General features: G+C 43.4%; 1 protein-coding gene across 1 annotated transcript in view; it reads right to left on the reverse strand.

The window, feature by feature from the left end:
- The window catches only part of RSU1 (Ras suppressor protein 1), a 184177-nt gene extending 162301 nt beyond the window's left edge, over nt 1-21876 (reverse strand). The window contains exons 1-2 of the mRNA XM_073334125.2: nt 21762-21876; nt 21299-21410 (exon numbers count right to left, since the gene is read on the reverse strand). Coding sequence (XP_073190226.1) covers nt 21299-21407 — 109 coding nt within the window. The 5' untranslated portion in view covers nt 21408-21410; nt 21762-21876. The remainder of the gene's footprint in view (nt 1-21298; nt 21411-21761) is intronic.

Here is a 21876-nt window from a genome sequence, read left to right on the forward strand (position 1 = left end):
TCCCTAGAAACCTCCAGGAGAGAATTGCAGAGTGCCTCCATGGAAGTTTCATCAAGATCTCTCCGGAGGACACAAAAGGACATCCCTATATACATAAACTGCTCCACATGCCTTCCCCTGACCTAATCCCACAGATAACGAAAAACAGATAACTACCTCTGATGTACCTCTACGCCTTCTCATTAGGAGAAAAAACAATGTAGATACATGTTTCCTGCTAACTTGATGTTGGGTTGGGTGCCATCTTCAAATGTGCCCCTTTTAAGGAAGAATGCATGCACACACTTACGTGAGGTTCCTTTCATCAGGCTCATCCATGCTCAGTTGGCGGGACTGGCTAGACTGTATGGAGTCTCAAACAGATCCTGGCTTGTGGCATAGCTAGCCACCCGCAGGTGTTTCTCCTCCTCACTGTTCACAGCAGAGATCTGTCCTGGGTTCCACTGAGGTACCCACAGTGAGGTGCTGACTGAGTCTCTGTCAAGAGGGTCTCTGTCAAGTATGGAATGAAGCTCATTGTAAGCGTGGTCTTGACACGAGATCAACTGTTGGCCTCCCTGGACTTGTGGCATGCCTCCTATAGTTCCTTTGCCTTCACACAGCACTGCTGCCAATTCCTGTTGCACCCCTCGCCTGCATCCTCTGTGCAATCTTTTCGCACATGTCCCTATTTCTATGACTAGTCCATAGCTGCACCTGCACAGCCTCTCCTCCTCACAGGCCCAAGAGATCCAATATCTCCAGTCTACTCCAGGCAGGTACATGTCTAGCTGGCATGGTCAATTGGGCAGTTGCAACAAGCGAGAGCTGCTGGTTATGCTCACCAAACTGGGCAATCGGGAAAGGGCAATTCAAAAATATTCAGGGGCATTGGCTGGCTTCTGGGCTCTGTGCCCTCGGGTAATGGAGTTCATAACCAAGAGCAGTCACTGTTGGGCATTGTGGGACAGCTGCTGGAGGACTGTTAAGGTCAACATAGGTCACAGTGTTTACATTTGCACTGCGTCAACCACATTGCTCAATGTCATTTGGGGAAGTGGCATTACTGTGTCACCATAAGGGGGTTTTACCTCACTAGAAGACATCTGACTTCAGACACAAGCACAAATAAGTTGATGCAACAATTTACGTTGATCTCACTTTGTAGTGTAGACCAGGCCTCAATTATTTTCGGTCTGTCCTTCTTTTCCCCCTTTCTAACCTCTATTTCTTTATTTGTGTTTTATCTACCTACTTCCCCATACTTTGTCTTTCCTCACCCCATCTTCCCCCATACTGTATTACTTTTTTTCTAGTTTATCCCCAGAAATCTTTCCCTCCAACCCCTATAATTAACTCCATTCCCACTCTTTATACACATTCTTCACACCAATCCACTTGCAAAATTTAAAAGAAATTTACCAGAAACCCAACTGTTTAAGAATTATCCTCCTCACCAAAGTACAGTTTGAAAAAGGCTACTGACACATCCCTTCTCCTTAGCCAACGAGAAAAGAAAGGGTGCTAAAATCTTAAGTACTGTTCCTGGACTTTGCTCCTGTCTTTTGTATTAGGTTCTGGCTAATAGGTTTCCAGTAAATTTGAACAGTGCTCATTCCACCCACTGCTATTCTGGCTGCTAGAAAAAAGAGCCTCCTCGTTACTATGAAGTTGAATCTCCAATACTCTGTTCCTCCCTTAACCACGTGGCAGCAGAGCTGCTATACATCGACCCCAGTCATGAAATCTTCTTCATAGTGGATAGCTTCAGTTCCTGCTGCGGCTCATAGTGCTGTTGCTTGAGAAAGCTATGAAATTAGCCTGATTCCTGTCTGTTCTTCTACTGTCCCAAAACCTCACCTAGAGAGTTGAGGAGTAGCAACGAAAACTTACAGTACTGGATGGTTTTCAGAATGCTGCAGCTTGGGAAAGCTTTGAGCAGTAGCACTGGAGCTGTCTGCAGATTAAGGGTATGTTTACACTACAATGAGAAATAAATTCCTGCTCAAGAAGATACACCCGTGCTAGCTCCATCAAGTGTATCTGTACCAGCACGAGTGGCAGGAAGAGCTAGCCAACCTGAGTACATGCTTATGGTATAAGTCAGTAGTTCTCTACCTTTCCAGACTATGGTACTGCTTTCAGGAATCTGATTGGTCTTGCATACCCCAACTTCCACTTCACTTAAAAACTAACTGCTTACAAAAATCAAACAAAAATACAAAAGCGTCACAGCCCTATTACTGAAAAAATCACTTGCTTTCTCCTTTTTTTTTTTTACTATATAGTTATAAATCAATTGGAATACAAATATTGTACTTGCTTTTCAGTGCGATTCTTGAGCCTGTTTTTCAGTTGACGCTCGTCATTCTGGGAGGCAGTGAAGCAACAGCAACAATTACGTTTTTCTCCACATTGAGTCTATTCCTGTAGCCTGTTGTAAAGTCATGCAAATACTGTATCTAGATGAGTTGACATACCCCCGGAAGACCTCTGCATACCCCAAGGAGTACGCATACCCCGGTTGAGAACCACTGGTTGAAGTGGCTCCTCCCATCACGACAGCTACACTGATATCTTAGTGCACTAGCTCACTCAGAGTTGGTCTACACTATCACTTAAGTTGATGTAACTTACATCGCTCAGGGGTGTGAAAAGACCACACACCCCCACCCCACCCCCCGAACCGACGCAAGTTACAGCAACCTAAGCACTGTCCACACCAGCGCTATGTTGGTGGGAGATGCTCTTCCCTTGGCATAACTGGTCTTCACCCGATGTGCTACAGCAGTGCAGCTACACTGATTTAGTGCTGTAGTGTAGACCTGCCCTCATAGCTAGTGTGGGTATGTCTCCTCAAGCTGGAATTTATACCTCCAGTTCTAGTGTATGTATATCTTTAGAAGCACAGCACTGCATAGATTTACATATGTTCATGTCTGGAAAATTATCTTCAGTATAAAGGCTATAAATGGGGGGGGGGGGGGGGTGGTCACCACTTATGAGAAATTTTGTATAAGACGGCCCTAACCTGTGAAAGCTTGTTTCTGCCAAGTTGAATTTTCAAACCCAGGAACCAACCAGAGAAATGGGAGCCTAAAAGAAACATCATGAAAATTTCATTTCTAAGACCTGGACATGTAATAGTTCACTCAACCATTTAATGGGCTTGGGAGGAAGAGGAGCAGGAAGAAAAGGAGAAGGAAACACAGGACACTCACCCTAAATTATTCTCATAAAGACCCTTAAAACAAAGATCTCTCTTCAGTAATTCACCAAGAATAGGAGGACAAAGAAAGATTCTGCAAAGGCAATTGCTATGAATATTAGGATCAGATAACTGGTGAGGGAAAAAAGGGCAGACAAGAACATTAGCTATCATACACAGCCTTACTGTACAGAACGGCTAATACTTAATATTATGACAAGCATTTTAAAACTATAACATGAATTACAATTATAAGATGCAGTTTTTTCCTATCACATGAGGAGAAGGATCATTCCAGAGCACCCTGCTTTAAAATCTGGGACAACCTGGTTCTAAAGATTTCCTCTGCAACACAGTGGCAGAAACATTTGGTGCAGCAGTCCCCGAAATGAGTTCCCACAGAGAGTAGGGGCAACTGATGCCATTTTATTCACCCTCTCTACTAATATAAGGAAAGCTAACCATGTACTTTGTGCATCTATTCAACCTCTGCCTGAAATTATCTTTAATAAACTATAGATCAAGGCCCTGACCAATTCAGATAATATTGTTTCAGGCTGCAAATATATTAAGAAATCTGAAAATAGAAGAACAGAAAAAACTTCATACTGCCACAAAAACTCCCTCTGCTGTGTCCTTCACATACCTTCTGAAGCAGTCAATGCCTTTGTAACTATTCTAGGAACATCAAGCTACTAGAGCCACAAGATGGCATTCTAGCTTCATTTTTGAAGTATTCTAAAGCCAGACAACACATTCACTTAATCTGTATTTTCAAAGCAGCTGTACAACACAACACTAAAAATTTAGCATTTTATCAGTTTTTCAAAAAGGGTCTTGTTTTGTAAGTACTGTTTTCATGGAAGGGAACAACCATTTTTGAACAAAAAGCATTTTGTTCTGAACGTGACAATATTTTCAAATTTTAGAATGGAAAGCATTTCATATAAAAATAAAAATCACAATATTTCAACTTTTGATTCTTTTTATTTTAAAACCGAAATGGCTATTTCACTGAAATCTAGTGAACACATTCCTGGGTTGAGACATCTCAGAATGAAATTAACCCCTGTAAACAGGTATTGGTGCTTATGCATACCTCTTTCCTAATTTAACTTTTATCATGCTAATCCAAGGTATCAGGTGTGCTGAAAAGGAAAAGTCAGCATGTTTGATATATAGTTTAGTCAGCTCACCACTTGAAAGGTGCCTGATTAACAGCCACAAAGGGAGACTGAAGTCCTATATTCACAAAGCAGGTATACTCCTGCCATCAGCTTCTCCACCAATACTCCCCCACCAATGACTCAACCCTGACCAATGGCAATCAGCTCTACCACCAGGAGCAGTCCACTTTCCAGGTTCAGTCTACCAGCTAGGATCTATATTGCAGTGACTGTGGTTCTGCAGTGCGTATACTTGTCCACTAGAAAGTCATTCCATATAGATAGGGCCCTACAAAATTCAAGGCCATGAAAAAAAAAAAATGCACCCTGGACTGTGAAATCTAGTCTCCTCTCGAGAAATCTGGTCTTGTGTGCTTTTACCCTCTACTATACAGATTTCATTGGGGAGATCAGTGGTTCTCAAATTGGGGGTCCTGACCCCAAAAGGAGTTGCAAGGGGGTCACGAGGTTATTTGGTGGGGGGGAGAAAGTGTTACAGTACTGCCACCCTTACTTCTGCGCTGCCTTCAGAGCTAGACGCCCGGCCAACAGCTGCCATTCTGTGGCTGCCCAGCTCTGAAGGCAGCGCAGAAGTAAGGGTGGCAATCATACCATGCCATCCTTACTTCTGCCCTGCCTTCAGAGCTGGACGCCCGGCCAACAGCTGCCATTCTGTGGCTGCCCAGCTCTGAAGGCAGGGCAGAAGTAAGGGTGGCAATATCATACCATGCCATCCTTACTTCTGCGCTGCTGCTGACGACAGCTCTGCCTTCAGAGCTGGGATCCCAGCCAGCAGCCGCCACTCTCCAACAGCAGCACAGAAGTAAGGGTAGCAATACTGCAGCCCCCTACACAACCTTGCAACCTCCAACTCCTTTTTGCGTCAGGACCCCCCTAAAATTATAACACGATGAAATTTGTTATTTAAATAGCTGAAATCATGAAATTTAAAATCCTATGATTGTAAATTGACCACAATGGACTGTGAATTTGGTAGGGCTCTACATATAGAACAATGACCAGAGGTCAAAAGATGGTAGCTTTCAGTTACTTTAATCTTAGCCTGGATTCAAACCACTAACCTAGAAGTAAAAAGAAAAGGAGTACTTGTGGCACCTTAGAGACTAACCAATTTGAGCATGAGCTTTCGTAAGCTACAGTTCACTTCATTGGATGCATACAGTGGAAGCTGCAACAGACATTATATACACACAGAGATCATGAAACAATACCTCCTCCCACCCCACTGTCCTGCTGGTAATAGCTTATCTAAAGTGATCATCAAGTTGGGCCATTTCCAGCACAAATCCAGGTTCTCACCCCCTCACCCCCATACACACACAAACTCACTCTCCTGCTGGTAATACCTCATCCAAAGTGACCACTCTCCAAGTTTAAATCCAAGTTTAACCAGAACGTGGGGAGGGGGGTGAGTATTTGCTTCAGGTTGCGGGGCTGTCTGTAGGCAAGGACTGGCCTGTCTCCCAAGATTTGTGAGAGTGTTGGTCATCCTTCAGGATAGGTTGTAGATCCTTAATAATGCGTTGGAGGGGGTTTTAGTTGGGGGCTGAAGGTGACGGCTAGTGGCGTTCTGTTATTTTCTTTGTTAGGCCTGTCCTATAGTAGGTGACTTCTGGGAACTCTTCTGGCTCTATCAATCTGTTTCTTCGCTTCCGCAGGTGGGTATTGTAGTTGTAGGAATGCTTGATAGAGATCTTGTAGGTGTTTGTCTGAGGGGTTGGAGCAAATGCGGTTGTATCGCAGAGCTTGGCTGTAGATGATGGATCGTGTGGTGTGGTCAGGGTGAAAGCTGGAGGCATGTAGGTAGGAATAGCGGTCAGTAGGTTTCCGGTATAGGGTGGTGTTTATGTGACCATTGTTTATTAGCACTGTAGTGTCCAGGAAGTGGATCTCTTGTGTGGACTGGACCAGGCTGAGGTTGATGGTGGGATGGAAGTTGTTGAAATCATGGTGGAATTCCTCAAGGGCTTCTTTTCCATGGGTCCAGATGATGAAGATGTCATCAATATAGCGCAAGTAGAGTAGGGGCTTTAGGGGACGAGAGCTGAGGAAGCGTTGTTCTAAATCAGCCATAAAAATGTTGGCATACTGTGGGGCCATGTGGGTACCCATAGCAGTGCCGCTGATCTGAAGGTATACATTGTCCCCAAATGTAAAATAGTTATGGGTAAGGACAAAGTCACAAAGTTCAGCCACCAGGTTAGCCGTGACATTATCGGGGATAGTGTTCTTGACGGCTTGTAGTCCATGCCGCATTTGCTCCAACCCCCTCAGACAGAGACAAACACCTACAAGATCTCTATCAAGCATTCCTACAACTACAATACCCACCTGCGGAAGTGAAGAAACAGATTGATAGAGCCAGAAGAGTTCCCAGAAGTCACCTACTACAGGACAGGCCTAACAAGGAAAATAACAGAACACCACTAGCCGTCACCTTCAGCCCCCAACTAAAACCCCTCCAACGCATTATTAAGGATCTACAGCCTATCCTGAAGGATGACCCAACACTCTCACAAATCTTGGGAGACAGGCCAGTCCTTGCCTACAGACAGCCCCGCAACCTGAAGCAAATACTCACCAACAACCACATACCAAACAGAACCACTAACCCAGGAACTTATCCTTGCAACAAAGCCTGTTGCCAACTGTGCCCACATATCTATTCAGGGGACACCATCACAGGGCCTAATAACATCAGCCACACTATCAGAGGCTCGTTCACCTGCACATCCACCAATGTGATATATGCCATCATGTGCCAGCAATGCCCCTCTGCCATTCACATTGGTCAAACTGGACAGTCTCTACGTAAAAGAATAAATGGACACAAATCAGATGTCAAGAATTATAACATTCATAAACCAGTCGGAGAACACTTCAATCTCTCTGGTCACGCAATCACAGACATGAAGGTCGCTATCTTAAAACAAAAAAACTTCAAATCCAGACTCCAGTGAGAAACTGCTGAATTGGAATTCATTTGCAAATTGGATACTATTAATTTAGGCTTAAATAGAGACTGGGAGTGGCTAAGTCATTATGCAAGGTAGCCTATTTCCCCTTGTTTTTTCCTCCCCCCCCCCCCCCCCCCCACGTTCTGGTTAAACTTGGATTTAAACTTGGAGTGGTCACTTTGGATGAGCTATTACCAGCAGGAGAGTGAGTTTGTGTGGGGGGAGGGGGGGTGGAGGATGAGAAAACCTGGATTTGTGCTGGAAATGGCCCAACTTGATGATTACTTTAGATAAGCTATTACCAGCAGGACAGCGGGGTGGGAGGAGGTATTGTTTCATGATCTCTGTGTGTATATAATGTCTGCTGCAGTTTCCACGGTATGCATCCGATGAAGTGAGCTGTAGCTCACGAAAGCTCATGCTCAAATAAATTGGTTAGTCTCTAAGGTGCCACAAGTACTCCTTTTCTTTTTGCGAATACAGACGAACACGGCTGTTACTCTGTAACCTAGAAGTGAAAGACACTATATAGCCCATCAAGCCACCCCCTCCCCAAAGGAGGAGAGCCCTGCTTTCAGTGGGCCTTAAGACAATCAGAGCAGAGGACCGCAGGTGAGGAGCCTATAAACCAACCCAGCATCTTTGAAAAATCAGGCCACTTATTTAGAAGCCTAAATTTGGCTCTAGCAGTCTAACAGTTTCCTGGTTTTCACAATCTTGACCTTACCATTTAAGTTTTTGGTGTGGATAAAAAAAACTCCACCTTCACTTATCTCAGACCTCCCCAGACCCAGCCATAATTGCCTTTCATGCATCCCCATGCATGAACCTGAAGATTTCACAGAATTTAAGCCAAACAATATATTTTGGGTGGTTTTTTTTTTGTTTGTTTTTTTTAACTTTGCCTTCTGGTTTTAGAATCTCTAGGATTCACATTTTCAAACTTTTCTCTGCAACTATGAGGGCTACAAACTTGGTTTTCCAATAACCCTTTGCTTTCTGGTCTGGTCCTGTGAACTTCCTAACCCTGCTACCAGGATGGATAAGACATAGCACGCTTGTTCTTCCCCATATAGGCTAACAGTGATGGGCCTCAAATGCTGCCTGCTATTGGAAATCTAAATCCCTTGGTGCCACCTTACCTCATATTTTGGGAGAGCCCCTGTATCAAAAATTGCTGGTATGAGGTGGGTCAAAGGACCAATTTGACACTGGATGCTAAGTTGGAGTCCTGCCCCTTAAGTTTCATTCTTGGATCTATTCCTCCTGATCCCTGAAAATTACCTAGTAATAAGGCAGCGTGGTTCCAACATGGAGCTTTGGTTGCTAAAAAATGAATCCTACTAAAATGGAAAAGTTGATCCCCACCAAATATTGATGACTGGCTCAGTGATATGGCTGACCTTGCAGCTAATGAACGACTGACATTCCACACAAAGGGAATGCCCAAACATTTAAAGCAATTTGGGCTGACTTTAAGAGGTCACGTAGGCCCTGAAGATAGATAAGTCACTTCCCCTCCCCTCCCTTTATCCTAAGCCAGTTTATTTGCTTTGTGTATTATGGTCAATTTGGTGTGTGTGTGTATATTTTTTTTATTTGGAAAAATAAGAAAAAAAACAAAAACCTTGCAATTTCCCTCCAGGTCCCTTCCCCCCAGCATTCCTATGCCTACTCTTCACAGTCCCTCCTGAGTCTCTACACAGAACTTTCCTGCTAATCTTAGTGTAAAGTTATTGGATCTATTAGTGTAAAGGAATGTGTATATAAAATAGTGTATCTAGCACACACATGCACACAGTTAAACCCCCAAACACACTTGGCATGCCCTAGCAAGAGAGACAACAGAACCAGAGACATGGGGGGGGGGGGGTGAAGGGGAGAGGAAAAGGTTGGTCAAGCCTCAAAAATCCTACCTAGGGATGAGAGGTGGTTCAGGAAATTTCAGGGAAACTGATTTCTTTGGCGGGGAAAATGAGGGATGAGGAAGGATAAAAGTTGGGTTTACAATGGTGATTTAGTGGCCATCTTAACCATGGAGCAGTTACCACTACTCTCAAATTCAGAGTGGAATTGCAAATACCCCATTAATGGCAGTATTTTTTGTTCTTGTGTTAATGGTGAGCGAGGTTCTTTACATCTGCTTTAGCAAAGTTACAGAACATGTACCTTACAAGTACACTTACCAGAAGACAAACCATTAGGCTCTTGATTGTAACAGGGTTCTTGTACTATTCTCATTTTTCTTTATATTAACTCCATCAAAATGGGTAAACTAAAATGGAGGGCTTAGGTTAATGCTTCCTAATTATGTTATGCCTGGCCTCTGCTTCCATTGTGCCTAGATACTTTTGCTTACAGTTCTAGTATCTTTACACCAGTGGTTCATAAATATAGACAACAAGCAGTTTACTCAACTACTGTCTGTTTTGAATAATGTCAAGTCACACTGTATTAAATTACTATTGGCTGTCGATGTATGGAAAAAACACGTCCTATCATGAGTCATTTGAAAAGTAGGCTAGACAAAGCACTGGAAAAATACATCCTAGGGAACAATCCTATACAGGAAAGGGGATGGACTAGATTACCCAACAGGTCATTTGCAATGCTATTTTCTGACTATGAATCACAAGAGTTGTGAGTATATAAACAATCATTTTGTTACTACTAACGCTGGACATAGGACCACTAGTATCACAGGCATTGACTTTTTTCAAAGTGCCAGCGGGTGCTTGACCACAGGCTCTGCCCCTTCCCATCTCTTCCCACCCCTACTCTGCCTCTTCCTGCCCAGTTCCGCCCCCTCCTCCCAGCGCATTGCATCCTCGCTCCTCTGCCCTCCCCCGCAGCCTCCTGCATGCCACAAAACTGCTGATTGTGGCAGGTGGAAGGCAGGTGCGGGGAAGGGGGGTGCGTGCTGATCTGCAGGGCCTGCCAGTGGGTAGGAGGCACTGGGGGGCTGCGGTATTTCCCCATGGGTGCTCCAGCCCCAGATCACGCACAGAGTTGGTGCCTATGACTTATTAACTTAAAAAGCCAGTGTAAGAGTGGTAATGGAAGTAGATCTTTTTCGTCCAGATACTGAATCATTATAGGCACGGATTTAAAAGTAGACATGTTTTAGAGTGACAAACAGAATGAAATAATGTTCTGATCTATTTTGGCTTACTCAAGAAGGTCATTTAATACACAGAAAAGAACTAGTACGATACCCAAAAGCTTACTGTGAGGTCTATGAGAGATCAGCAACTAAAATATATTTTAATAATTATTTGTATGCCAGTGGCACCTAGAGGACCCATTGCACTAGTTAATGCACAAACATTGTGAGAGATGGTCCCTGCCCCGAGTTACTGAAGTCCTCAAATCATGGGTTAAAGAATTCAAGTTACAGAGAAATCCACTATTTACTTTAGCTCAAGCCAGCAAGCGACGCATGCCCTCCAGTGCAGAGGAATGCAAAAACAAAACAAAAAAAAAAACCACCCAGGGTCTCCGACAATATGACCTCAGGGAAAATTCCTTCCTGACCCCACACATGGTGATCAGTTATGAACACCTCGGGAACGGAAGTTGTTCATAACTCTGAAATGTTTGTAACCCTGAACAAAATGTTATGGTTGTTCTTTCAAAAGTTTACAACTGAACATTGACTTAATACAGCTTTGAAAGTTTACTACACAAAAAAAAATCCTGCTTCCCCTTTATTTTAATAGTTTATGTTTACCACAGTACTGCACTTGCTTTTTTGAGGGGGGTCTCTGCTGCTACCTGATTGCATACTTTTGGTTCCAAATGAGATGTGTGGTTGACTGGTCAGTTTGTAACTCTGATATTCGTAACTGAGGTTCTACTGTATCTCATAACCACTCAAAATTTGTTCTAGAACCTTGCATACAAATGAGGTCAAACTAATGGGCCTGTTTTCCAAATCACTTTTTTCCCCCCACCCCTTTTTTAAAATATAGGTACAACCTCTGAGTTTACAGATTAATTACAAAGGCTGGTTTCAGAGTAACAGCCGTGTTAGTCTGTATTCGCAAAAAGAAAAGGAGTACTTGTGGCACCTTAGAGACTAACCAATTTATTTGAGCATGAGCTTTCGTGAGCTACAGCTCACTTCATCGGATGCATGCCGTGGAAACTATATATATAAAGTCTGCTACAGTTTCCACGGCATGCATCCAATGAAGTGAGCTGTAGCTCACGAAAGCTCATGCTCAAATAAATTGGTTAGTCTCTAAGGTGCCACAAATACTCCTTTTCTTATTACAAAGGCTATTGGGCTTGCAATTTCATATACTAGTTCCTTCAATATTCTTGAGGGAGATTATCCCACCCCCAATTTAATTACACTGTCTGAGTTTGGCTTCTCCTCAGATGTGGCAATATCTACTTCCATATCCTTGTTCCATTAGCCATCCTGCCACTGCCCACAACTCTTCATTGCCTTAGTTTTTAAGAAGTATTCATTTAGGTGTTAGATCACAACTAGACTATCTTTCATCTCCACCCCATCCTCAGTGCTCAGCATTACCACTTTTTTCCTTGTTTTCTTATTAGATATATGGCTAAAGAACCTTTTACTATTGCTTGCAACTCTGCTTGGCTTTTGGTAGTTCTCACTTCTCCCCTATACTTTCTGACATCCTTGAGGTAGCTCTCCTTGCTGATCCATCCCTTCCTCTGCTCCTTGTAGGCTGCTTTCCTAGTAAGCAGTTTGAGGTGCTTGTTTATGCATGTGGGTCTAGCTAGCTCACGTACCAATAACAGTTAAGCTATGGCAGCATAGACTTCAGTATGGGACAGCTGCTCAAATAAGCCTAAGGTGCCAGGTGGGCTTGTACAGCCCCTGATAAAGACTCTACTGCTGCAGATTTTCTGCCACTGGTACCCACCCTTGCCAGGTTAAAGCTAGCTTAGGTATGTCCCAGCATGCTGCAATCACACACTCCTGACTGCAGCGTAGACATACCCTAAGTGTCTTACTCAAGGCCAAAAGGATGGTTCAGAACCATCAAGTTGGCCTCTAACTGCATAAAATTATTACTCTTCTTCCTCCTCCATCTTAGCATTTGTCACAAACTTGTGTTTCATCTTAAAATCATAAGATCTTTGGGAAGAGTTTCTTCCTATGTGTTTATATAGCACCTGGCACAATGGGGTTCCCAATGCTGACTGCAGTCTCTAGGCAGCCTCCAGCAGTAGAAACAATTATAGTATCAAAGTAGGACTACCAATGGTTGAAGTATCACTTCGTGTTCTACACCCTTAGTTTTCTTGCTTACTGTATTCTTAAAGTATCTTTTGGGCTGAAATTTCTCCTTGTTTTCATCCCAGAGGTGAAGAGAAATCTTTCTACTTGCTGTATGAGGTTCAAGCACTGCATTAACCAGTGCCTTTTCTTTGAGGAACATTTGTCTTCCCCTTGTAGGCCAAGGAAAATAAAGACCAAAAAGCTGTTATTTCTGTACTAAGATTGAGATTTTAATTACACAAGAGTCAGGAAATTGAGAAAGAAGAGTTCTAACACCATAACCCCGTCAAATTGTGCGTGTTCATTTCTCTAGCTAGGGTCTTTTGATATGCAGCCACAACACTAGACAGCATAACAGCATTCAGGAAATACAATGACATCGGAAAAGAGCTGTTTTTCCATACTGCTCTTCTTGTAAATTGGTCACTTAGTATCTATCCTCTCTTTTCTAAGCAAGCTAGCAAATAACCCCAATGCTACCTTTCAGCTTACAGTAGTCTAGACCTTAGTCAAGGTTCAAAGGCCAGGACAAGGTGCAGATGCAGCATTTATTGCTCCGGTGGATGGTCTTCTCCAGTCCATAGACACAAGAACTACACCCATGCTCACCCTCCTGGCCCTCTTTATATCACTATCACCAAGTTCTCTTATCCTGCTTCCAAGAGGCTATATGATGAGCAGCCATTTCTCTGCTCATCATAGAGGAGGGTGAAAAAAAATTGTTAACCTCTGAGGATAGAGCAAGCAGCCATGGGGTTAAATTGCAGCAAAAGATGTTTAAGTTGGACTTTAGGAAAAACTTCCTGTCAAGGTAGTTAAAACATTGGAATGAATTGCCTAGGGAGGCTGTAAAACCTCCATCACTGGAGGTTTTTAAGAGCAAGTTAAAAAAACACCTGTGAAGTACGGTCTACAGAATACTTAGTCCTGCCCAAGTGCAGGGGACTGGAGAAGACCTCACAAGGTCCCTTCCAGTCCTACACTTCTATGATTCTAAGCTCATGTGATTGTCCCAATCAACCTGAGAGATCACTGCTTCTTCCATGACTATAGCCTCTCTTGACAGCTATGTTTCACTGGAACTATCAAACCATCAACCAACAGACAAGTTTGAGACATAGATTTGTCACAGTAGCTGAGCTGCAACACTGGACTCACTTCAAGCAGCCATGGACCTTACAGAATTCAGAATTAACTACAAAATTCACTCTTTCAATTTTATTTCCCCCTCAATAACTCCCTATACACTCAACCACAGCCACTTAAAATGCTCTATCTAGGTTGTATTTCACTAGATTGCTGATGAGAGTCACGGTTCTTCTTTTACTTGTTAAGTTTGACACCTACAGCAGAAGGGATCTGTGGGGCTCTGATGGTTATCCTGTTAATTATTTAAATGTTCAGATGCCATAGGCCAGATACACAGGACTGAATTTTGTCCTTTTAAAATCTCTAAGCTTTGCTGTTACCTCAGATGTGCACCTTTAGTGATTTATAAAACTGCAGTTATTTCTGCCACTGAAGAGCCTACTGTAATTGCAAGCATCCAAGGGGAAGAGCTAAGGTTCAGCAGCTAAACATAATGAAACCTCTTTTTTAAGTTACAGCCATATAAGGGAGAGGGGGCTAAGGCAAAGGAGAGAGAACGCTCAGCTATGGAGCTCTGGTAAATGTTAACATTTATATTGTGCTAGGATCTTAAGGCCACAAGCAGAAGTGAAAAACTCATAAAGTAGGACCTTAAATCAAAGGCAGAGTCTTTGCTGAAGGCCATATGGAAGGAGTCCCACCCAATGAACAGATGGGTTATCCTGGACATAAGCACTATCTAGAAACAAGTCTTTCAGAGACACAGATTTAAAAGACTTGTTGACTTGCAATAACGGTGGATAAAATATTGGTTATAATAGAAATCTGCCAGATTCGCAGAATACAAACGTAGGCAACTAAATACCTATGCTAGAGACTAAATCGGGCTCCTTTCAATTCAAACTGCAGGCTTGGGAGGGTCATAACACTAGCACTTGCAAGAACTACTGCTCTGCCCTACAAGAAGTCTCACCTCCTCTCCATGGTCAAAAAAAAAAAAAACAACCACACACCCCTCCCGTTCCCCCCCCAACCCGGGGGGCAGGGAGAGCATACTGAAGCTGTGCCTATTATGCCTCAGTTCCCGATACCCTGGAAAGTCAATTTTTTATTCCACCCCTCCAGCCTTCCTTTCCCCTTCATTCTTAGTTTAACACAACAGCTAACTCTGAAGAAAAAGTGCTTTTCCTTTAAAAAAAGGAAATTAACAGGCAAGCTCCACACATGTGTGGAGCCAAGATAAAATATTGCTGGTCTGAATACCACCAACATGAAGGAAATAACTAAGGAAGACATTGTGGGCATTATAACAACGCCACTACAGTGCCAAAGATTCTCAGTGACTATTGGAAGATACCATATTGTAATATCACAAGGCCATTCGATTTTATCTGTCACTATACTACACTAGACAGGACAACTACGCCAAAGTTACTATGTGAACTCCCTGTGAGAGGATAACACAAACAAAACAAGAGAACCTTAATACAATGCTGCCTGCGTGCTAACTGGCAAAAATTAACATTTAAGAGTAAAACAAGTTACAGTAAAGCTGTTTTATCTGGCACTTCGCAAACCAGAAAGTTCTATAAACCAGCATTTCTGATCTTCACTGAAATTCCGGTGTATAGTCTGGTTGGCGTGGGGCTGGCAGGGGGTTAGGCCACAGAAGGGGGTGCAGGGTGCCGAATCTGGGGGGTGCTCACATCAGGCAGCTCCCCACATGTGGTGGCCTACCCCAGCTGCTCCGAGGCAGAGGTGCGGCAGGCAGCTCTGTATGCTGCCTCCTCCCACAGGCACCACTCCCTCAACTCCCATTGGCTGCAATTCCCAGCCAATGGGAGCTGCAGAGCTAGCGCTTGGGGTGGGGGCAGAGCACCGAGCTGCCTGCCGCACCTCTGCCTAGGAGTGGCCAGGAGAGGTTGCCACTTGCGGGGAGCCGCCTGAGGTGAGTGCCCCCCCGGGATCCGGCACCCCACCCCCCTCCCATGCCCAACCTGCTGCCCCGAGCCCCCTCCTGCACCCAAACTCCCTCCCAGAGCCCACGACCTGTACCCAATCCCATGCCCCAACCCCAGTCCCAAGCTCCCTCCCTCTTAGTTAATCTGCATTTTTCACTACCTGGCACCCCGCATTCCTCCAATGTGCCAGATAGAACTTTTACTGTACTATCAACATTGTTGCCCTTTCTTTTGACATGGGTATATGAGAAGTACAACTTTATTTACACATTTACACATCTAACGCAGTACTGGAACAAAGGAGTTCAGACAGCACTCAAGAAATCCTTTGATTGAGGAGACTGCCCAACACCACTGGCCAGTTTTCAGAGACCAACTGCTTCAAAAACTGACATTACTTAAAGACCAAAGTCTCCTGCTACGACACATGTACACAGAAACTCACAAAACACCACTGCACATCTTCCCAAGATTTAACATTTGCTTGCATGCTAAGAAAAAACATGCAACACTGAATCTTCACCACATGACAACACCTGCCAAAACATTTTATAAGTTGAAATATATGCTATTTACTTCAAACCATAGCTATGTAACAACTGAAGAATACTTGCTTTTGGCAAAAATAGTTTAGCATATTACAACTCAGGATTTTTAGTTAATACATGGTAATTATTTTCTTGGTGCTGATACAACAATAAGGATAGACTTCAAAGTTAATTTTTTCCGACAGCTTTTCAGAACTAGCAAATACTATCTAACTAAACAAATGACACAATGGGTGCTGAAGCATGACAGCTGACTAGTAATCTGACTAAGTATAAACCAATAAATTACTTAATAACCTTAAGGAAATTTAAGTTATGATGGGTTTTGATTGCATGAACCATTACATTATCTAAAGAGAACTCAGAAGAGAGCAATCTCTGCATAATATCACATTGTGAAAAAAAAAAAAAAAAGTTCCTGTTCCATTATATTTGAATTACACTAGAACCTCAGTTACGAACACCAGAATTACAAACTGATCAGTCAACCACATACCTCATTTGGAACCCGAAGTACACAATCAGGCAGCAGCAGAGACCGGGGGGGTGGGGAAATATTAATCCAGTACAGAACTGTGTTAAATGTAAACTACTAAAAAAATAAAATAAAGGGAAAGCAGCATTTTTCTTCTGCATAGTAAAGCTTCAAAGTTGTATTAAGTCAATGTTCAGTTGTAAACTTTTGAAAGTACAACCATAACGTTTTGTTCAGAATTACAGACATTTCAGAGTTGCGAACAACCTCCATTCCAAAAATGTTGTTAACTCTGAGGTTCTACTGTAGGAGATAATTAACACTCAGGTCCTCAGTCTGTCTCACAGTACAGATCTTGAACCCTCAATAGAACTTTACTTACTTCAGATTTCTTTGCTGAAACAATTACTAATTTATGTTTAATTCTAAAAAAACATTGTAAGAGAAAATTAAGAAAAGGTCTGAGTGGATCACAATCTTTTCTCACTTCTCTAATCCTTAGTTTTCCTGTTGCCATGAGAAATCAAAATCCTAGTATTCCTTTCTTGGGGAAAATAAGTGTTCCTGTTCCCAAGTACAAATGGAACCTTCATTAAAGGTCTAATTTAATAAATGCCAACAGTTGCATTTTAGGTCTATGTTTTGGTCTCATCCATGACACTTGTAAGGCATTATGCATTTTCAGTGTAAATGTATAAAGAAATTTTTTATTCTAGATTAAGAAATGCACTTAGATTTCCCAGCCCAAGAAAGCAAAAAAAACCACACACACAAAAAAACACGCCACCTTATCAAGAGTATATAGTTAATGTACAAAGTTATCAACAGAATAATTTGATTAAAGCCCCACATGCCTGCCCATTGGCACAACATGCTGCCATGGATAGCTACCACATGATTTCACATTTGTCTGTAGTCCATGGGATTAAGATTTGCCTCCTAGACAGAACTGTTTCTTCTTGTTTTGTCCAAACAAGAGTCTGAGCCAGAACACATGCAAGAGAAAGCATGTAACCGACCTTCTATATAGGTGAGTATGAGACACACAAAACTGCAGTAAGTCACACACCTAGCGTAGCAGTTTAGGAGCCAAAGTCTATAGATGGTACAGTTGTGTGTTAAATTCTTAAAATCGCTTTCCAAAGTTCCACACTGGTTTAATATTTTTTGGAAGAACGGAAGTTAAGGGGAATATTTTATCCCAATGGATAATCACATTTCATTAGTACTGAAATATTAAATTTCTTGTAGGACTTTCAGATATGAAAATTCGAAGTTTCCAGCTCTTTAGCCCAAAATGGCATATGTCAGCATATGGAAGAGAAACTACTCTATAATTTATTTACACAGATCTAGACCAGGCAGTGCCTTTCAATTCTGGAGAATTATGTATTATATGTATCATTTTGAATAGAACCTCTCTCCTTTTTCCTCTTGTTTGACCCCCTTTTGTTTCATCTTATTTTCTGTATGATTTCATACACACATTTGTGCAGATCAAGTAATCACACATTATTGTTCACACAGCCTCCAGCATAATTCAAATATCTGAGGATTTTAAAAGCATGTAAAGCTAGTCTAAACTACAAATTTAGTACAGCTTAACATCGCTCAGGGCTATAAAAAACTTCACCCTGTGAGACAAAGTTAGGCCGACCTAAGCCAGTGCCAAGTCTATGGAAGAATTATTCCATCAACCCAGCTACTGCCTCTTGGATACATTTACTACAGCAATAGAAAAACTCCTTCCATCACTGTAATAAGCCTCTACATTACATTAGTGCAGCTGCAGTGTTTCTAGCACACATATGCTTCACTCTGCTCCCATTGATTTCAATGATAAAACTCCACTTGACAGGTTGGCAGTTATTAATACTTTAGAAACCACTGAATTTCTTACTTCCCAGAGTCTTAATTCTCAACCCTACCATTGCTGGAAACAGGGTTTTTGCTACCATTACCTATAGTAGGTGTTACAGGAAGCACTGCTGACAATTCAGTAAATTACTGAGTATTTAACAGACCACAGCAATAGTGAGTAGTATGTTGTTGGAGATGCTAGGCCAAACTCAGCCCTGGCATAAACAAGATCAATTCAATAAACGTTTATGCTAGAATTTAATATGCATTTTAGATTAAATGTAAAGCCAAAATCTTGATCACCAGCAATCACAGAAGAGCCATAGAGCCATTCATAGGAGCATTTACCCAAGCAGCTAGGGCAAACTACAACTCATTGATTTTTAAGATTAATATTACAATGTTCACTAGAAGTGTTTGATTATTTCCAAGCACAGTCCTACAACCAAAAGACAGGTGGGCAAAACCCTCCACGGGGCCCTCCCTGCAGTCAACTGGGATTTATCCATGCAAATCCATTCGCAGAATCACAGCTTTGTTTGCTACTATTGATATTTGGTTAACACTGTTGGTGTTACAGATTGTTATTTTTCATTTATATGGTGGTCCATAGTACAAAGCTCAGAAATACCCCTTTAATTAGGCCAATTAGAAAAATTCATATGCAGAAAAAGTGACTTTACAGAACATAGCAGCGAGAAATCATGAACAATTCGCTTTTTATAATAGCAGTAGTTTTAAGTAACAAAAAATGCATGGTCGTTTTTACATTGCAGTTTAACCTACTGATTAGTTTATAAATTTATAAGATGCACAATCAGGCCCCAACTCAACTAGCCCCCTGAAATCAATGGACTCACATGAGCAGAAACTGGCTCCTGTAAATAAGTGCACACAGTCAACCTGTGGAACTCCATGATGTTGTGAAGGCCAAGACTATAACAGGGTTAAAAAAAGAACTAGATAAATTCTTGGAGAACAGGTCCATCTATGGCTATTAGCCAGGATGGGCAGGGATGGTGTCCCTAGCCTCTGTTTGCCAGAAACTGAGAATGAGTGACAGAGAATGGATCACTTGATGATTACCTATTCATTCATAAGAACATAAAAATGGCCATACCGGGTCAGACCAAAGGTGCATCCAGCCCAGTATCCTGTCTGCTGACAGTGGCCAATGTCAGGTGCCCAAGAGGGAGTGAACCTAACAGGTAATGATCTAGTGATCTCTCTCCTGCAATCCATCTCCATCCTCTGACAAACAGAGGCTAAGGACCCATCCTGGCTAATAGCCATTAACGGACTTAACCTCCATGCCTTTATCTAGTTCTCCTTTAAACCCTGTTATAGTCCTAGCCTTCACAACCTCCTCAGGCAAGAACTTCCACAGGTTGACTGTGCGCTGTGTGAAGAGCAACTTTCTTTTATTTGTTTTAAACCTGCTGCCCATTAATTTCATTTGGTGGCCCCTAGTTCTTATACTATGGGAACAAGTAAATAACTTTTCCTTATTCACTTTCTCCACATCACTCATGTCATATCCCCCCTTAGTCTCCTCTTTTCCAAGCTGAAGAGTCCTAGCCTCTTTAATCTCTTCTTATATGGAACCCATTCCAAACTCCTAATCATTTTAGTTGCCCTTCTCTGAACCTTTTCTAATGGTAGTATGTCTTCTCTGGGATGACGGGACCACATCTGCACACAGTATTCAAGATGTGGGCGTACCGAGGATATAAGGGCAATAAGATATTCTCAGTCTTATTCTCTCTCTCCCCCCCGCCCCCTCAAGGATTCCTTACATCCTGTTCGCTTTTTTGACAGCCACTGCACACGGTGTGGACGTCTTCAGAGAACTATCCACAATGACTCCAAGATCTCTTTCCTGATTAGTTGTAGCTAAATTAGCCCCCCATCATATTATATGTATAGTTGGGCTTATTTTTTCCAATGTGCATTACTTTACATTTATCCACATGAAATTTCATTTGCCATTTTGTTGCCCAATCACTTAGTTTTGTGAGATCTTTTTGAAGTTCTTCACAGTCTGCTTTGGTCTTAACTATCTTGAGCAGTTTACGTCTGCAAACTTTGCCACCTCACTGATTACCCCTTTCTCCAGATCATTTATGATTAAGCTGAATAGGACTGATCCTAAGACTGACCCTTGGGGAACACCACTAGTTACCCCTCTCCATTCTGAGGAATTTACCATTCCCTGTGGGGCACCTGGTTTTGGCCACTATGGGAGGACCGGATATTGGGCTAGATGGACCTTTCGTCTGACCCAGTATGGCCGTTCTTATGACGGCACTACATTGGTGGGAGATCTCCCGCTGCCACAGCCACCACCATCTCTATGGAGGCAGGATGAGAGAGAGCTCTCCCATTTGGCTTAGAGCATCTTCACCAAAAGCTTTACAGCGGTCACAATGAAGCCCCAGTCAGTTGATGTACCTTGGTATTATCATAATAAAAACAGCCAGATAGATTTATAAACAATGTTTGGAACCCAATTAGCACAATGCTGAGAAAATGAAACAGACTGAGAGCTACGGTGAAACTGACAACTGATTTTCAGTGTCCAAACTGAAATGTAACAGTCTGAACAGCAAAAGGCCAAGTCCATCCTAACAGAGACAGATAAGTTGTTTGACTGTCCGTCCTACTGAAAGGGCCTCCTTAAAAGCCAGCCGCCTGCTTCTATCACAGATTTCAGAGGCTGCTGGGGCTGGGAGGGCGACGGGGGTGGTCTTGGCGGAAACCCTCGAGATACCTACACAAGCCAGAGACGTCCAGCATGTTAGAGATGCCCCGGTCACACATGTCCACCTCCGGCTGGCTCTTCTCCCTACTCTCCTCCACGATCTTCTTCAGGGACTTGGACATGGCCTGGGTCAAAACACAAACAGCCGCACGTGACGGGGCTGCGCCCACACACCCACCGTCCAGGGGGTCGGAGGGGGTGGGGGGCGCAGAGACCCGCCGAGATGCGACGCTCAGGGCGCCCCGGCCGCGGGAGGCTCCTGGCTGCAGGCCGGACCTCAGCCAAGGCAGCGTATCCGGGGCAAGCGGCCGCCCGCCCGCCCGCCCAAGCTGCCAGCGCCCGGGGCAGCGGGGGGACCCTGCCCAGGGCGGCCCGGCGCGGCAAGGGAGCGGGACACCTGCGCCCTGAGGTACGCACTCCCCAGGGGCGCCCGGGCCGGAAGGCGGAGCCGCTCCGGGACCCCCGAGACCACTCACCGGTGGGTGCTGCGGGCGGGGCCGTGCAGGACAACGCGGGGCGCGCAGGGTCACTCACTGCCCGGGACACGCCCTGCTAAGATGCCGCCCGCTCCGTGCGCGCAGGCGCACTAGC

The sequence above is a fragment of the Lepidochelys kempii genome, chromosome 2 (genome assembly GCF_965140285.1).
Source record: "Lepidochelys kempii isolate rLepKem1 chromosome 2, rLepKem1.hap1, whole genome shotgun sequence".
Classification (NCBI taxonomy): domain Eukaryota; kingdom Metazoa; phylum Chordata; order Testudines; family Cheloniidae; genus Lepidochelys; species Lepidochelys kempii.